Source organism: Camelina sativa, chromosome 5 (genome assembly GCF_030686135.1).
Source record: "Camelina sativa cultivar CO46 ecotype springtype chromosome 5, ASM3068613v1".
NCBI classification, from domain to species: Eukaryota; Viridiplantae; Streptophyta; class Magnoliopsida; order Brassicales; family Brassicaceae; genus Camelina; species Camelina sativa.
Genome location: NC_141884.1, coordinates 30,911,156 through 30,929,232, shown reverse-complemented (window position 1 = coordinate 30,929,232; position 18,077 = coordinate 30,911,156). Strand labels below are relative to the sequence as shown.

The 18,077-nt window shown below is 34.0% G+C and overlaps 2 protein-coding genes across 2 annotated transcripts; one reads left to right on the top strand and one right to left on the bottom strand.

Moving 5' to 3' along the window:
* Positions 1-1,439: 1,439 nt before the first annotated feature.
* LOC104787534 (protein FLOWERING LOCUS T) lies at positions 1,440-4,053 on the bottom strand. Its single transcript, XM_010513142.3, has 4 exons — positions 3,578-4,053; positions 2,611-2,672; positions 2,046-2,086; positions 1,440-1,894 (listed from the first exon to the last, which is right to left on the bottom strand). The coding sequence occupies exons 1-4, from the start codon at positions 3,863-3,865 to the stop codon at positions 1,671-1,673; spliced, it is 615 nt and encodes a 204-aa protein (XP_010511444.1). The 5' UTR covers positions 3,866-4,053; the 3' UTR covers positions 1,440-1,670.
* An 8,637-nt stretch (positions 4,054-12,690) lies between these two features.
* LOC104789549 (uncharacterized) lies at positions 12,691-17,247 on the top strand. The gene is made up of 5 exons (XM_010515228.2): positions 12,691-13,123; positions 13,797-14,095; positions 14,197-15,237; positions 15,325-15,447; positions 15,673-17,247. Exons 1-5 carry the CDS (start codon positions 12,691-12,693, stop codon positions 17,245-17,247), a joined length of 3,471 nt encoding a protein of 1,156 aa, XP_010513530.2.
* Positions 17,248-18,077: the final 830 nt, after the last annotated feature.

Below are 18,077 nucleotides of genomic sequence, written 5' to 3'. Positions count from 1 at the left end.
GTTTATTTTGGGACGCAAAGTCTTTCACCTCTTGCTATTTTTGTTTTAGATAAACATGGATGTTTACGAGCATAAGATTCTTGTAACCATCTTGTATGGCTGCCGTTTTCTCAAATTTTATAACCAATTGTAACTCATTTTATTGTCATTTAAAATCTTACTTTTTCGGTATCAAAATAAAAGCTGTATTGGTTTGAAATGCACACCAGTTACTATAATTAATAAAGGCGTAACATTTTTATTTAGTTGTCTGATTAGTATTAATTAATTCAATGGGTAAATGAGAAAAAAAAAACAGATTATTTTACATAAAAATAAATACAAAACATCAATTTCTTAAACCAAAAAAGTAATAATAATATTAAAACATCACTTATTACAATGATATAAAGATAGTAGTGTTAAACTCTTTTGTTTTTGTCAAAGAAGTTATACTGATGATTATTTGTTCATTTTAAAGAACCAAATAAGTTGGTAAGCAGCTTTGTGGTATTGATAAGTATGAGATTAGAAAAAACTTAGCGATTAAATGGTAATCATTATAAATAAGTAGAATAGAGGATGAGTGGTATGGAGATGATCAGCTGAATAGAGACTTTAGATGAATAAATTTGTTCCACGTAATTTTATTCCTTTACGTACTTGTACGACCATTTGTATTCTTAGATGTAATGCATCACGGACAATATTAAGAACTAGCCATAGTGCTTTCTTTGTGTACGACTGACAAGAGCCAAACAGACCAGCAAGTCTCCTAGGCAAAGATGGTTCATATGTAGCAAGGGTTGTCCTTCGATTTATAATTTTTTTACCATCCTATATCATTTATATATATATATATATATCAAATTACTAATTTAAAAGAATATGTTAGTAAAAGAAAATCAAACGGGTTTGAGACGGGTCATCATTTATCTTAAGTTTGGAAGTTTGAGAAAAAAAAAGTTTGGAAGTTTGGAAGTTTAAGAAAATCAATGTTGAGTTTATCTTATCAATGTTGAAAATCAATGTTGAGTTTAAGAAAATCAATTTTGAAAGTCATCATTTATCTTAAGTTTGGAAGTTTGAGAAAAAAAAAGTTTGGAAGATGAGTGTTGTGCTATAATTGTAGATAAATATAAATGTTCAGGTTGCTTTACAAGTGTTTTTTCTGTAATTACAGTAACGAGATCTTATGTCGAAGTCCATCAGTAATCTTCATATTGTACAGTGACCAAAGAAAATATGTTTCTAACCAAAATCGACCATTGCCCTACACTAAGACGACGCTATTCCCCATCATAACAAGACTCTCCACGGCTCTACCGTCTAATGTAATTTTTCCAACTTAATTTAGAACTATATTATGGGATCATCATGATGAACTCAAAAGTAAAAGAAAAAGCAATTTCAATGACACTGCCTTCTTCGATTATTAAGAAACTGAAATACACGTAAAGTATAAATTATAACACTTCATTTCATGTAGAATATCATAAAATATCGCATCATACACCATATAAGTAAAACACACTCATTTTCCTCCCCCCTCTCGTTTATTACATACATATTAAAATTACTATAGTCATATCACCACCGTTCGTTACTCGTATGATAAATTGGTTATTATAAAATATTATAGATGCATAAATCAGAGTATGCAATCAATCGGTTATAAAGGAAGAACCCATCTAAGTTCTTCTTCCTCCACAGCCACTCTCCCTCTGACAATTGAAGAAAACTGCGGCCACGGGAAGGCCGAGATTGTAGATCTCAGCAAATTCGCGAGTGTTGAAGTTCTGGCGCCACCCTGGTGCGTACACTGTTTGCCTCCCAAGTTGCCGAAACAATATCATCACGACACGGTGAATCCCCGCGGAAGGACTTGGATTTTCGTAACACACAATCTCATTTCCTGAAAAATGGGAAAACAAAAAAACAAAAAAAAGGTTATCAAAAACATGAGAATTTTTCACCTAGGAATCTATTTATTAGTTTTTTCTTATTACATGTATATAACTCTTTATCTTATTTTTCCTGCCTAGCGACTATTGAGTAAAACTCACCAAAGGTTGTTCCAGTTGTAGCAGGGATATCAGTGACCAACCTGTATACACATTTATAAGCCATTTCACCGCCACATAATTATAATGCAACAAAATTTTAAAGTTAATGTAAAACTAAGAACATACATCAACATATAAATTGAGTCTTTGAAAGGTGCATAGATAAAAAGTGAGACTAGGAAAGGAGATATGATTTGACCCCAAAAAAATAATAAGAGATGTGTGCTGGAAAAAAAAAATAATAATAAGAGATGTGTTGTGTGGTAGCTGTGAAATATAACAGGAAACCTAGTGCTGCTCACTTCATGCAAGTTACAAAGACACGTCATCATGCTATTTCAAGGCCAAGGATATTCCGTACAAACAGCAGTTTAAAGTGAAATACCAAATCTTAGTACAAGTCATGTCCTATATATACTTTAATCGAATCTATGTGCATGTGGTTCAGTAAATAAAACACACACAGAAACTTAAAAAGTGAAGATAAATAGATTCTCGTGAAATGGATTTTATATGTGTTGAGTGCATGCATAAATGAATGAAAGAGGTGAATTAGTGCACAAACCAGTGGAGATATTCTCGGAGATGAGGGTTGCTAGGACTTGGGACATCTGGATCCACCATGACCTTCATTAAATAAATAAGACTACGAATAAGAAGATAAGATTATCATTCTCAAAGAGATCAAGAAAGCAAAAGCATTTTTTTTTTTTGAGGAATTAGATAACACAAGAACGAGGAAGAAATATATAAATAGAAAAGGTAGTACCTAAAATGACTATAGATAGTAGCTTTTTGTAATACAATATAGTGCGTTCGTTTGCTTGAATAATGAATATCCATTATTCAAACAGTCATCAAATATTCCACAATAAAGATTCATCAATATATATATATATATATATATATATATATATTTGTTTAAAAGAACAGAAATTAGTTTTGTTTATTATATAATTATGTGTATATTCGAACCCCAGATGCTTTTGCCTTTTAAAATGTACCGTATGATTTTAACTATTGAAGTCTAATATAAAAAGTCATACGAATAGATTTTTTTTTTTTGTTAAAGGGTTCATACAAAATAAATTATTGAGAGGAACAAAGTAAAATAATCTCAAGATTTTTACCCAAGATGAAAAACAATTATGCAAGAAGTTGGTTGGGAAAAACATCTGGGATTGGAATAAGAAGCGAAGACAGAAGAGAATTGTGGTAGATTATATATATATATATATATATATATATATATATTAGGATTGGATAAAATCTTTTATGGGTCCATCTTCATGAAAAAAGAAAAAGAGAAGAAAATATATTTTTCTTACTTTTCCTTGGTATCAAAATGTAAAACCAAATAAATCATAAGAAAACAGAGAAAAGGAAGGAGTGTGGGCATTTAACTAAGGTCTCTGCATGCCCAAGATATATTTTCAATTAATTGAACCAAGAAAAAATAATATCTTAAAAAAAAAAAAAAAAATCACGAAGCATTGAAGAAACTAAAAAGAAGAGAGTTTAAGTGAAAGAACCAAAGTGTAGAAGTTCCTGAGGTCTTCTCCACCAATCTCAACTCTTGGTTTGTTCTGAACTTGAGAAGGCCTTAGATCCAAGCCATTAGTCACCTCTCTTTGGCCATAAGTAACCCTTAAAGAGATCGATCTATTGAACGGATCAAGAACGTCTCCAACAACTCGGCTTACTATAAGAGGGTCTCGCACGGTTGTAGACATCTTTAGTCGTAAACAAACAGGTGGTTTCTGTATTAGTTGTTCCTGCTTTTTTGTTTTACTTTGTGTTTTTGTTTCTGCTCGTATCATATGCAAGAAACCTTCCACATATATTTATACTGTTTCGGGATTTGAATTAACTCGGGTCGGTGAACTCATCACCACAATCTTTTTCTTGTCTAGTGATGTACTAGAATCTAAAACTGATTCTACGTACATCCACACACTGTCGTCTTATATTTATATTTCTTTCTTTTTATTTCTGTTTGTGTTATTCCAAACCCACCACACTGTTAGACTGATAATATTCCAAGTTATATCTCCCACTTGGTAGCCACTAATATTTGATTTATTTCTTTTAATCGGATACCTCTCTCGACAATATACTTTTTACTTTTTATACAAAGTTATTATTAACTAAACTATTAATTATCCGGCTAGAAAGAATTAGAAAATAGAAGAAGGGAAAATAGAGAGTATCATGCTGCCGGGTTTAGGAAAAAAAAAATTTGATTCGTAATTTCTTTTTTTTTGGGAAACTATTCAATAGAAAAAAAAAACCAGAAAAATAAATGCTTATTTTCTTAAAAATCAAAGCGAGACGATATAGAAAAAGTGTAATTGAGTTTTTGACCAAAAAAAAAAAAATTTATAGAATATATATTTTTTCTTGGACTCGTATACTAGAGGATCCATCGGGTCATATAGATCCAACGCACTTGATTATCGTCACTTGTATACATATAGTATGTATATATATTTTATGTGTTTTTTCCCATTAATTATAAGTAAGATGGGTATATCTTACGTACTTCTTAGTTCATAACAACTTATAGTATGCTTCTTCTTTTATGGAATATGCATGGTGCATCACTTCCTATGCTATTTTTCCATACGATTGCGGGTGGCCATACGAGAATTTTCTATAACAAACTAGCGCACGCACATGATATGAAAGATTTTTCTTCTAGCATGAGACATTTGTAAGTTGCTTTGTTTTCGACATCCATCACATATTACATGCGCTGATGGAAAATAATCGTTGTGAATGGTTAAAGTAGACGTAATATATGGTTTTTGAGTTCCAAGAGACGCACCATAAGAGACACAAAAAAAAAATGTAAGAGCCTAGAAAATGGGGAAAAAAGCTTAAAAATACCTCATCTATTTTTTATTTGGAAGTTTAATACCTCATCTTTTTTGGTTGGAAGAAAAATACCTCATTTAATTAAAACCTGTGATTTAATATTCAAACTAATAAATTTTGTTAGTTTCATACTTACGATTTTTTGACAAAATAAAAATTCCACTTTTACCCTTAGTATATCAATTAATAATTAATTTTAAATGACATGGTATTAATTTATAATTTTATTTGAATTAAAATTAATAAAAAGAAATATTAAATCAACTTAATTTTAATTCAAATAAGCCTATAAATTAAGAAAAATTCTTGGGTTTACAAAAGAGTGATTAGGGTTTAGATTTTACAATTAAACAAAATTATATGTCGGTTTAGGTTTACAAAACAGTGGTTAGGATTTAGATTTTATAATTAAACAAAATTATATGTCGGTTTGGGTATACAAAGAGTGGTTTAGGGTTTAGATTTTACAATCAAACAAATTTATATGTCGGTTTGGATTTATAAAAGAGTGGTTAGGGTTTAGATTTTAAAATTAAAAAAATTATATGTCGGTTTGGGTTTATAAAAGAGTGGTTAGGGTTTAGATTTTACAATTAAACAAAATTGTATTTCAATCTGGGTTTATAAAAAATGATTAGGGTTTAAATTACATAATTAAACAAAATTATATGTCGGTTTGGATTTATAAAAAAGTAATTTAGATTTACATATAATAATTAAAAACTATAATATAATGTTTAGAATTAATAACTTTAAAATTGAATGATATACAGATTTTGTTTCTTTAATTAATAATTTGTTTCCTTAATTAAGTGGGGGTGAATCCAAGAATTGTCCATAAATTAATACTATGTCATTTAAAATTAATTATTAATTGATATACTAAGGGTAAAAACGGAATTTTATTTTTGTCAAAAAATCGTAAGTATGAAACTAACAAAATTTATTAGTTTAAGTATTAAATCACACGTTTTAATTAAATGAGGTATTTTTCTTCCAACCAAAAAAGACGAGGTATTAAACTTCCAAATAAAAAATAGATGAGGTATTTTTAAGCTTTTCCCCTAGAAAATGCCCGCATAGATGTAGTCTAGTGGCTCGTGAGACTTGGGAATATGTTAAAACACTTTCCTCGGGATTCGGGACTTCCTGAAACCAAAAATCACATTTATGTGAGAAGTCTCGGTTTATACTTAACCACTGACAGTTTATCTGGAAGTCTAGTAACAAACGATCTATCTATCCCTATGCATTATTCGGAAAACATTTCAAACTTGGGGTAAGCAATGTGATAGTCTTTCGGGAAAATTCCATTCTGTAGCATTTTGGTGCATTCCTACCAAGATCAACTGAGTCATATATATGATAGGGTTTATGAAAAAAAGAAAAAAGATATATTGTAAGAAACCATGATATATTGTTAGTGTGATATAAGCTTTAGGGATGAGGTCTAAAGGATAGAGATGTCGATTAACAAGATGGTCTTCGCACTCTCTTAACTAACTGCATGAATATAGTCAATATGGATAGCTAGACAAGCTCGCTTTTGTTCTCTCTTGTGAATCCAAACTAAATGGAGGTGATGATGGATTTAAGTCATCTATCTTTTTAGTGTTAACGAGTGTTTGTCTATCACTCAAGTAGTCTCCTAGATCTAGATTGTTCCTTCCTGATGATCCGGTGTGTATGTTATAAATCCCTGTTCCGGTAGGGATGTCTTCATGACTTCATAGACAGTAAGCGTCCTCCTTTTTTAGAGAGTATACCGTCTTCATTTTCAACCAAACTCGCTATTTTCATGGTGTCTGGTTTATACACTTGTAACGTCTCCGTCTCGGTACGTGGCCTTGGTTCACGTGTTTCCTTTGGGTCATATACAATACCAAATATTTACTTTCAATCATCAGAGTATGTTTAAACATGATTTTATTATTATTATTATTATTGTTATTTTGGTCACAAGGTCCAACCATATCCAAATATACAGAACGTAGGAAAATATAATTGATTGGAGTCTGATTTCGGCTGAAAAGATTGCTTAACTATTTGACTAATTCACCTTTTTGAAAAAAAATCACCTTTTTCAGATATCGCCAATAATAAATGAGTTTATATTGCGATAGTAACTCGTAATGAAACAATTATATAAATCCTTACAGCATAGTGAATTATGAAACTATTGAAATTAATTTTTGAGAAATTTGACATTAATTTGTTTGTAAAAATATCAACCATCCATTTTGCACGCACTAGGATAATACGTTACTATATATACTGATGAGTCTATAAATAGATCTGCTAATTCGGGATATCTCTTTTTTGACACTGCATCATATATAGCCATCAGCCATGACCTGATGACCACTAACTAGAGCAGTTCTTAATTTTAAAGATGAAAAATATAACCATAGCCTAACAAGTAACAACTGAGGAAATTATTCTTCCTCTTTCGTAATATTTTTTTCTCTATTTTTTTCTTACTGGTAACTTATACTATTAATTAATCGATGTGGTTGTCCAAAATGGAGATTGAAAGATTTTTTGATTGAAGTTTTCATTGAAACTTTATTTCTACAGTTTAAATCCATTTATTACCGCTGCTTCATATGCCCGAAATTTAACTTTCATTTAGTAATCACTTTCTATAAATAATGGGATAATCCGGATTTTTACCATTTGATTAAACGTCGTGCAATAAGTATAGCCTTCGCATAGTTTATTTGTCGGGTTTTCTAATAAATGTAAAGTGTAATAATATTTTGGTTGGCCAATTGAAAGTGATTTAGATGTGCGCCAAAAAATAACTGATTTCTAAGCGTCTAAATCTATTAAAAAAAAAAAAAAAAAACAAATCTTTTAAAGTGAGAACTACAAGACCACACGTTCTTATTTAACCTCAGTTACATATTTATTTGCAGAAAGCGACACGAGTGTTAAGTATTAGAACTGACAATATATCATCTAGTCCATGTTGATGTACATAAGAAATACAAAACGTGATGTAGAGAAAATACTGGTCGCAGTCGCAGACAAGATTAATTGTTCGCTACAATGAGATAGACAGATTGTTCGCCACTTGTGTGTTTCATTTTTTTCTTTATCCGATACAAGATTCTTTCTTTTTTTGGCTATTTTTTTGTAACCTCAACTAGTTTATTTTTTTATTTACCTTCCTTTTGTCTTTAACTTTTCATATAATATTTATGTTTTCTTTTAAGTTATATAGTAATAAAAATTAGACATGATTATTTCCTCCTCGTGATCAGTCCTTTTTTCTAGAATTTCTTACTTTTGAAAACTCACGTAGAAATATTGAAATCAATCTCATTTGGAACCGTATTAACATGAAATCTATTAGCTGGTTTGTGATGTTTTTTTCTTTTTTTAAGAGCTGTTTGTAAAATTGTGATGTGGCTTAACACATATATATATATATATATATATATATATAATATATGATCAACCAGCTATTTTGCATGTTCTTTGTTTTTCGTTTTTCATTAAATAGTTTCAACTCCACGTATGGCATCTTTGAAAAACATGCGTTTATTTTATTGATATAAGATTATATAACAAACATAGGTCGAATAACTGATCAAGGTTGTGTTTTGGTTCGCGACCTTTTACTAAATTAGTCAAAAGTAACAATTAATTGAAATTTTCTGTCGTTTGAACTAATTTCTTCCATTGGATTTTGCGTTTTCTTTATAAAGCTACACATTATGCATAACAGAATATATTCGAAGTTTCCTGTTAAAAAAAGTTGCAACCAGATAAATTGTACTCTATATTTTAGCTAATAAATATGCATGATGTTCTTGTAAAAGATTTTAAGATAGTTTTCCACATTGAAACTATTAAAAAGCTAGATTAAATTATTATTTTTAAACTGGTGAAATAGCATTTTCATTACGAAAAGATATACCACTTTAAAGGAATTTATTTCCTACTCGAAAGCATTTTGGTTTTCAATGTTTTGTGATTACTTAATTACTATTATTTGACTAATTTAATAAGCATTTTATAAATTTAATAAAAAGATTAAATAAACATAATTTTAACAATAAAAAACATCTATGATTTCTAGAGATATTACAATATAAAAATCTTATAAAAGATATATTTAAATCAATTTAATATTCATTACGTTGCTCATTTTTCCTATTTTCATTTATAGAACATATATTTGTGGGATTTTTTCAATAATGGCTTAAAAAATACAGTAATTCTTACTATATCACATTTCGCATATCGAATTCTTTGGACACTAATATTGTTTGTTGGTAAAAGAATTTGGTGTTACTCTGTTTTGGTTTCTCTTGATGAGCTTTTCGTTACTATATTCCATCTTTTAGTTATTATTAATGCAAGACGTTAAAAAGTACTAAAATCAAGAGTTGCTACAATATGTTTCCCATATACAAAGAGAAAAACAGATTACATAACCAACAACATACTAGTCATGTAATTAAGTAACTATTAACACATTATATATGCTACGAATAGTAGTAACATGTAGAAGGGGCTAAAAGGAAGTGAACCCCACGATCCGTTTTATAAAAATTGACACTAAAAATCATCAGAGCTACTGAATAAATTCGGTACATGACTCATGAGAAATCATAGAATATTACAAGTTTCGTTTTTCTTAGGTCTCAGGTCTTACTTTCAATTATTTTCATTCTTTTTTCTATATATTTTCAGTCGTCTTGTTCGCTTTTTGGATCTGGCGTGTGTGTGTGTGTTTGTATCTCTTGTGGAGTTGGTGGCTCTAAAATATCAACAGTTCTTCTTATACTTGGACCTCAACTTTTTTTATTTCTGCTTTTTTTTTCCCATGTTGAACTAGTCTTTCTTTTCTTTTTTGTGCAAACCCATGTTGAACTAGTCAACATCCTTTTTTCTTAATAATTATACTAGGAGGCTCCGAGACTGTGATTTCTTCTTGGAGTGATTTGCAAAATTGAGATAGCAAATTTTAAGAATTAGGAAAACAATACAAGGGAACACATTGTTGAGTTTTTTTTAGTGTCCACTGTCCATCAATAACGTGTCAGTGCGGTAAATTACATTCATAATTAACAAAAAAATAATAATGATGAAATGGAAGTCTACCTATATCTCTTAACGTTTTAATAACATCTAATATTTCTTACATATGTGATGTCCATAAATAGAATGTTATGTTGAAATATGGTTTCTTAAAAAGAATTAAAAAAAAAAATGATGTCTATAAACACATAGCATGTTACTTCACTGCTATATGGGCCTGCTATTAGTTGATTATACGCATGATTTTAAGATGCTAAACATAATCTGGCGAATTGACATATACAAATGCAAAACCAAGTGCCTTTGGCCTAGTGGGAAAGGGGCTCCAGCTGGAGCTTCCACCCTGGGTTCAAATCCTTTTGGCCACCTGGAAACGCCTTAAGTGGTAAGAAAACGTGAATTTCTCGTGGGCTTCGTGGGATTAGTTTTTGAGCCTAGAAAACTTTTAGGATTCCCACGATTCAAAAAAAAAAAAGGCATATACAAATACATATATATATATATATGCCCTAAGGTATATATGTAGTAAAACCTCTATATATTGTTTTCTCGAGTTGCATTTTTACATTACAGAAAGTTATAGACACAATAACCGTTTTCTTATGTGTAAGGTTATAGAATATGTATTGTAAGAAAAACTTCTTATTTTAATATCTATTATCTATAAATTACAAGAAATTTTGAAAATCTCTCTATTTATGTTATAGTCTTGATATTATTAATTTATAGAGCTTTTAGTGTGGTATTAACCTGCGAATAATGAAATGACGGCTAAGAAGTATTTTCTCTGTTTCAAATAAAAATTCTTTTTTGCAAGGTTGATTTCCTAATTTCTCATTTGACTATTTTCCAATTAATTTTTCATTCACTAGGTTGTCTTATTCTTTTTTTCTTCTTTTTTTTTGGGCAAACTAGGGGGTGAAACTTGAGATAGAGAAAAAATAAAGAAGAAAAAGATGAAAAGGGATTTGGGTGGAGGAGAAATTAAAAAAAAAATAGAAATAGGAAGTGATGAAAAAATTCGAATATAAAAATAGAAAAAACGCAACCAAGTAGAGACGTCTCTATACTTTACACTCATCCAATCCTTTATGGAATCTTCTCCTAATGTTGGCCAAGGTGTCTCACTTCACTATCATCAACGTATCTATCTTCATACTATCTCATATTTCTATTTTTCTGAAAGATCTCATTATTCTTGATAAACTTCAAACTCATCATCTCTTATTTGGACCTTTAAAAAAATATCATAAACATAAATTCATTCGAACTGATTCCAATTGTTTTTGTTGTTGTTGTTGTGGCTTGTCATCACTTCGTATAAATGATTGCATAGGGAATAAAATATTTGATTGGCTATTACTTAATGTAACTCTTGTGATCTCACAAGAATATAATTTTTAACGAGCTGTTGATTTAATTAATACTCTATCACCAATTATAAGGGTAACTAAGAATATAATTTTTAGTGAGTTAAAGAGATTAGATAGAATTAGCTTTTTTTTTTCTTAGAAATAATTTAAGAATAGAATTTGATTGTTGGAAGCCTGTCGGACATTTGTTTTTCCTATCCTTAATCTATGTTTGCCATTGTCGATGTAGTTTTTACCTTTTTGGATTACCCAAATGTTAAAGTCAAAAACACTTTCAAAAACAAGAAAATATACACTTTGTTACATAACAAATTATCCGATCAACTTCATATGATTTGAAAAGAATTAAACGTCAAAATTCAATCTGAAAAAGCATTTATGTATAATTACTGTAGTATTAAGGAATCAATTTAGGCAAATGGCATATATAATATGGAATCAAGAAAAGCATGACGTGGTATATCAGTTGGAAGCATGACGAAAGTTGCGTGAGCCGTGAGGGTAAGCTCGTGGGAAAGAATACAAAAGCATATAATGCCCACCAAATTGTGTATTGTATCACCCTTTTTGGATATTTGATTTTATCTTATTTACATTTTTCATAAATTCTTTTTGATTCCCATTATGAACAACATCCAATCAATAGTAATTTTTTTTTTTATAATTTTTTTTTATTAATTAACAAAAAAGTTGAGGGGTCTTTTTTCCTGTAAACTACCCTATCTATATGAAATATTTTTAAAAATGCCCTACGTTTTTTTTTGAAAACTAAACTTATGTTTTCGCATGGGGGGAATCCTGCTTATGGTGGTGCTTCTAAGGGGAATCATAATGGGTCTCACCATGGGGGTGCTAAACCTAGAGCAGAGGTTCATTCAGGCTACTCGTACCGTAGAAAGGGGTCGTCTAAGGGGGTTTCTGGGTCGGGTTCCACTTAGGAATCTCGGGGAAGGCAGGGTCTCCCTAGGGGTCAGGCTCGGCACCAGGTTGCTCCAGCTTTGCCACCGGTTTTGGAGGAGTTAGGGGAGGCAGAGGTAGGGCAGTCAAAACCAAAATCTGCTAAGAAGGCTCTTTTTCAGGATACTACAGTTAAGGAATGGTCTAACGGCAACATGGGAGTGGTGGAGAGCCCTACTGAAAAAGGTCAGATCCTTGATGGTTCGTCTGGAGATGCGGATATTGCGTTGGCATGGTCAGTGTCGGGTATCCCTCCTCTGGATACAGTTGGTGTTCAGGATGTTAAGGAACAAGCGTAAGCGGAGCAAGAGGGGTTTTTACTTGGTGGTTCTTCTACTGTCACGGCTGCAGCGGCAGGTTTGAGTGCCCCTAATGTTGAGGTTCCAATGAGAGAGGTTCTGACTGAGGATATTTCTGTTCAGGATTTTTCAATTGTGGAGGAGTTTGATTTTGGAGACTTGGGGTTACATGGTACTGGTGTTGGGGATAAGGATCCTATGGTGGAGGGGGAGACTGCTGGGGAGTTTTTTAATATGGAGGAAGATGATCTGTTGACTGAAGAGGGGGCTGACAAAGATCTGGTGGAGTTGGATGATGTAGGAGATGCTCTCGCGGCACCGATTAGCGGGGATATTCAGGCGGCTCAAGGGGAGAAGGGGAAGAAAGGAAAAGGACATTTGGTTCTTAGGGGGGTTAGTACGAAGAAGCGGAATGCTAACCTGCTGTTGTCACCAAGGCGACGCCCTCCTCAGACTGTTCCAGCTCTTGGGGAAAGCGAGCATGCTCTTAACGCCCAGGAAGGGCCTAAAGAGGGTCACGGTGGGCAAAAACCACCAAAGCCAATGGTTTTTAAATGAATATCATGAGTTGGAATTGTCAAGGTCTCGGAAATAAGGCTACCATCGGGAATCTCCGGGATCTATGGAATAAGCATAGGCCAGACTTTTTATTTCTAATGGAAACAAAGCAAACTTTTTCTTTTTTGGAACAATTTGTAGGCCATTTTGGCTATAAAAATTTAAAAACTGTGGAACCTATTGGTTGTAGTGGAGGGTTGGCTCTCTTTTATAATAAAGATATTTTTGATGTGTCAATTTTATTTGAGTCAAACCGTTTAATTGATGTTGAGGCTGCCTATAAAGGGCGAATAATTCATCTCACTTTTATTTATGGGGATCCTGTTCCTAAAAATCGGGATTTAGTATGGGAACGGTTATTGAGGATAAGCTCAACTCGGTCGACTCCCTGGTTTATTATTGGGGACCTAAATGAATTAACAGGTAATCATGAGAAGAGAGGGGGAAAACTTCGTCATGCTTCTTCATTTCTTTCCTTTAATGGGATGATTCGGGATTGTGGTTTTTGGAATTTCCATACCTCGGAGATTGGTTGTCGTGGAGGGGTTGGCGGGATAAAAAACCAATCCGTTGTCGTTTGGATAGGGCTTTGGGTAATGAGGACTGGCATGATTTGTTCCCGGACACGGTTACAGAATATTTGCCACGGATCGCTTCGGATCATGCCCCGCTTATTGTTAATATAGGAGCCAAGAGAACGCGTGGGAGACGAACTTTTATGTTCGATCGTAGGTGGGTTGGCAAGGCGGGTCTGATGGAGTCTATTTCGCAGGGCTGGAATGGGGGACAGCATGAGGGTCCGACATCTTTTGTGGACAAGATTGTGAATTGCCGACGAGCTATATCTCATTGGCGTAAGGAGCAGGTTCCGTTTGGGCGAGACATTATTGAGGACCTCAAACGCCAGTTGGAAGTGGCCCAAGCGGATGATGCGGTTTCCTCGGGGTTATCACTGATTTAACCAGGCGTTTGCGGGACGCATATAATGATGAGAAAATTTATTGGTATCAAAAAAGTCGTAACTGATGGATGCAGGTGGGGGTTAAAAATACAAAGTATTTTCAAGCTCAAACAAAGCAGCGACGGGCTCGTAATAGGATCACTGGGCTCTACGATAAGAATAATGTTTGGTCGACTAAGGATGATGATATTTGTTCGGTGGCGGTCTCGTATTTTGAGGATTTGTTTACTTCTATTAACCCGTCTAATTTTGAGGAAGCCTTAAGTGAGGTGAAAAGGGTAATAACGGAGGACGTAAACGATCGTTTAACAACTCCAGCAATAGTGGCGGAGGTCCGCAAGGCCTTATTCTTGATGTCTCCGGATAAGGCTCCGGGACCAGATGGAATGACAGCTTTGTTCTTCCAGAAGGCTTGGCGAGTGGTCAAAGAGGACCTTGTGGCTATGGTCAATCGGTTTTTTGAAGAAGGGGTTTTTGATAAAAGTCTGAATAGGACGCATATTTGCTTGATTCTGAAGGTGGCTAAGCCAACCAGGATGGCGGAAATGCGGCCTATTAGCTTGTGTAATGTGGGGTATAAGCTTATTTCGAAAATCATGTGTCAACAGTTGAAGGGAGTGTTACCTGAGCTTGTCTCAGAAACACAATCTGCTTTTGTCCCACGACGATTGATTTCGGATAACATTCTCATCGCTCAGGAGATGTTCCATGGTTTACGCACAAATCCATCGTGTAAAGGAAAATTTATGGCGATCAAAACGGATATGAGTAAGGCGTATGATAGGGTTGAATGGGGTTTTACTGAGGCTTTGTTACGGAAGATGGGCTTTGGGGAGATTTGGATTTCTCGGATTATGTTTTGTGTCACTTCTGTTGAATATAAGGTTCTTTTAAATGGCCAACCTAATGGTAGGATTGTTCCGGAAAGGGGATTACGGCAGGGAGACCCTTTGTCTCCTTATCTGTTTATTTTGTGCACGGAGGTCTTAGTTGCAAACATCAAGCGGGCAGAACGGGAAAAACAAATAACAGGGATTAAGTTCGCAAACAAGTGTCCGCCAATCACGCATCTGCTTTTTGCAGATGATAGTCTTTTTTTCTGCAAAGCGGATAAGGTTCAATGTGAGGTCATTTTGGATATTTTAAAATAGTATGAGACTGTATCGGGTCAGTTAATAAATTTTGACAAATCCTCGATTCAGCTTGGTCATAAGGTGGATGATGCTGTTCGGGCAGAGATGCAGGGGGTTTTGGGGATTTCGAATTTGGGTGGGATGGGATCTTATCTCGGGTTGCCGGAGAGTCTCGGAGGGTCTAAGACAAAGGTATTCTCTTTTGTTCGGGACCGCCTTTAGGGACGAACGACGGGTTGGACAGTGAAGCTTTTATCCAAAGGGGGAAAAGAGGTGATGATCAAGTCTGTTGCCACTGCGGTCCCTACTTTTGTGATGTCTTGTTTTCGGATTCCGAAAACAATCACATCAAAACTTACGAGTGCAGTGGCTAATTTTTGGTGGAGTACTTCAGGACAGTCTGGGGGGTTGCACTAGTTAGCTTGGGATAAACTCTGCTGCAGTAAGCAGTTGGGGGGCTTGGGTTTCAGGAATGTTGATGCTTTCAACACGGCATTGCTGGCAAAACAATTGTGGAGGCTAATTGAGGCCCCGGATACATCGTTTGCCCGGGTTTTCAAGGGCAGGTATTATCGCAATTCCAACCCTATGGATCCGATACGCTCTTACTCTCCATCTTATGGGTGGAGAAGTATTACTTCCGCTAGATCTTTTGTTAATAAAGGCCTTATTATACGGGTCAGTTCAGGGGAGTCCATTTCGATATGGACGGATCCCTGGGTACCGGCTCAATCCCCAAGACCGGCGTTCAGCAAGGGTCCCCTTAAGGATCCTTCTCTTAAAATCTCTCAGTTAATTGATTGTCACACTAATACTTGGCGTATGGATAGGCTTAAGGAGTTTTTTGCCCTGGAAGATGTTGATCTGATAGGGGCTATTCCTTTAGGAAGTCGTCGACTAGATGACTCCATGGGTTGGCATTATACGAAATCAGGAAAGTACACTGTTAAATCTGGCTATGAAGTGGATCGTCGTTATGCTCCACAGCTTACGAGGGTCCCTAGAGTGGGTCCAGAGATAACACCTCTGCTGGCTGCTGTCTGGGATGTCTCTTGTCCACCAAAAATTCAACATTTTATGTGGCAGGTTTTGACAGGATGTATTTCGGTATCGGCAAATCTCCGACGGCGTGGTATTTCCTGTGACCCTGCATGTGTACGGTGTGGGGCTGAAGAGGAAACAATTAATCATGCTATTTTCCAATGCCCACCGGCTCGGCAGACATGTGCTTTAGCTCAGGTTCCTGTAGGTCCTGGCTCTTTCCCGACAGAGTCTATTTATGCTAATGTAGACCATTTCTTAGGTTCTTCTAATCCGGGCTCTCAGGCATCTGTGTTCCTGTGGCTTATGTGGTATATTTGGAAAGCGCGAAATGCACGTGTTTTTGAGAATGTGTTGGAAAATCCACTGGATGTCATTTGGTTGGCGGAGGGGGAGGCGAATGTCTGGTTACAGGCTCAGGTGGAGGTGGAGGATGAGGATCAACCACACACTCCCCTTGTCCCTTTTTCTAGACAAAGGGGGCTCACCCCTTTTTGTCCTTCCTCTTTTACAGGCTATCGGTGTTTTGTTGATGGTTCTTGGAAAGCGACAAATGCTCTTGCAGGTGCAGGTTGGTTTTGTTCTTCCACTCAAGATTCGAGAACGGACATGGGAGCTACCAATTTCCGGAAAAGTTTGTCTCCACTCCATGCTGAAGTAGAAGCTCTCATTTGGGCTATGCGTTGCATGATTGGACATGATTACCGGGACGTGGTATTTTATACGGATTGTTCTGATTTGGTGAAGATGGTGTCTTCTCCTCATGAATGGCCGGCTTTCACTCCCTACCTCGACGACATCATGATAGATCAGGTGGAGTTCTCTTCTTTCTCTCTATCTCTGGTCTCACGTACTGCCAATGTCAAAGCGGATTCCCTGGCACGCCAAGCACGACTGTCACCGCAGCATGTTTTGTTTGTGAACTCTTTTCCTCTAAATTGGCTCGTTTGAGCTGATTCTATTGTTGTCAAAAAAAAAAAAACATAACAATTACTAGGATTTAACTTGCGGTACACCACGAGATAATTCTTTCTTATATATATATATATATATATATATATATATAGATAGATAGATAGATATATATATATATATATATAATTTTATAATTTTATATTATAATTGATTAAGTTTTTTTGTTTTTTTAGAAAATGATTCGGTTCTATATATATTTTAGTGTATTGGCAATAAAAATTATGTTATTTGAATTATGATTTTGTATAGACATTTCTATTAAAAACAAATTGTAATTAAGGAAGGTAAGATATTGTAGTTAACATTCTCGAGTAGGCTCATGATTTTATTACAAATATTCATCCAAGTTTTAATATTTATTCAAATGAAAAAAGAATAATTATGCAAGTCTTACAAATAAAAGGTTAGAATACAAAATGTACTTCAAAAATGTTAATATAGACATATCTAATAAAGTTCTATGAATTGTGACAATCATTATTAATTTTCTACTAAAATTTTATAAGAGTTCAAATGATGATAGATAGTCGTTCTACTAGATAGAACCCATAGTTTTGTGTGAAAATAATTTTGAACCACACTTAGTTGAAATATAAGATAAAACAAATTTACATCTGACATATATATTATCGAGTGTCAGGAAGAAAGCACTAAGCAAAATTGTGGATTTTAGATTTTATATTGAACTAATCATCACTTACATGTTGCATGTTATCACATAATTTTAATAATGATTGAATTCTTTACTGAGAAAAAAAAAACAGTTAATATATCTTAGTCATAATATTTAATTATACTTATTTAAT

Bases quoted from the DNA above. Each gene is read 5' to 3' on its own strand.
- LOC104787534 (XM_010513142.3), bottom strand. From the start codon at position 3,865: ATGATACGAGCAGAAACAAAAACACAAAGTAAAACAAAAAAGCAGGAA. The intron at 2,087-2,610 runs GTTTGTGCACTA...ATGTGTATACAG, and splicing joins CTCCGAGAATATCTCCACTG to GTTGGTCACTGATATCCCTG. The intron at 1,895-2,045 runs GTGAGTTTTACT...CCCATTTTTCAG, and splicing joins TACAACTGGAACAACCTTTG to GAAATGAGATTGTGTGTTAC.
- LOC104789549 (XM_010515228.2), top strand. From the start codon at position 12,691: ATGAGAGAGGTTCTGACTGAGGATATTTCTGTTCAGGATTTTTCAATT. The intron at 15,238-15,324 runs GTTCAATGTGAG...TCCTCGATTCAG, and splicing joins TTTTCTGCAAAGCGGATAAG to CTTGGTCATAAGGTGGATGA. The intron at 15,448-15,672 runs GTATTCTCTTTT...GGGTTGCACTAG, and splicing joins TCGGAGGGTCTAAGACAAAG to TTAGCTTGGGATAAACTCTG.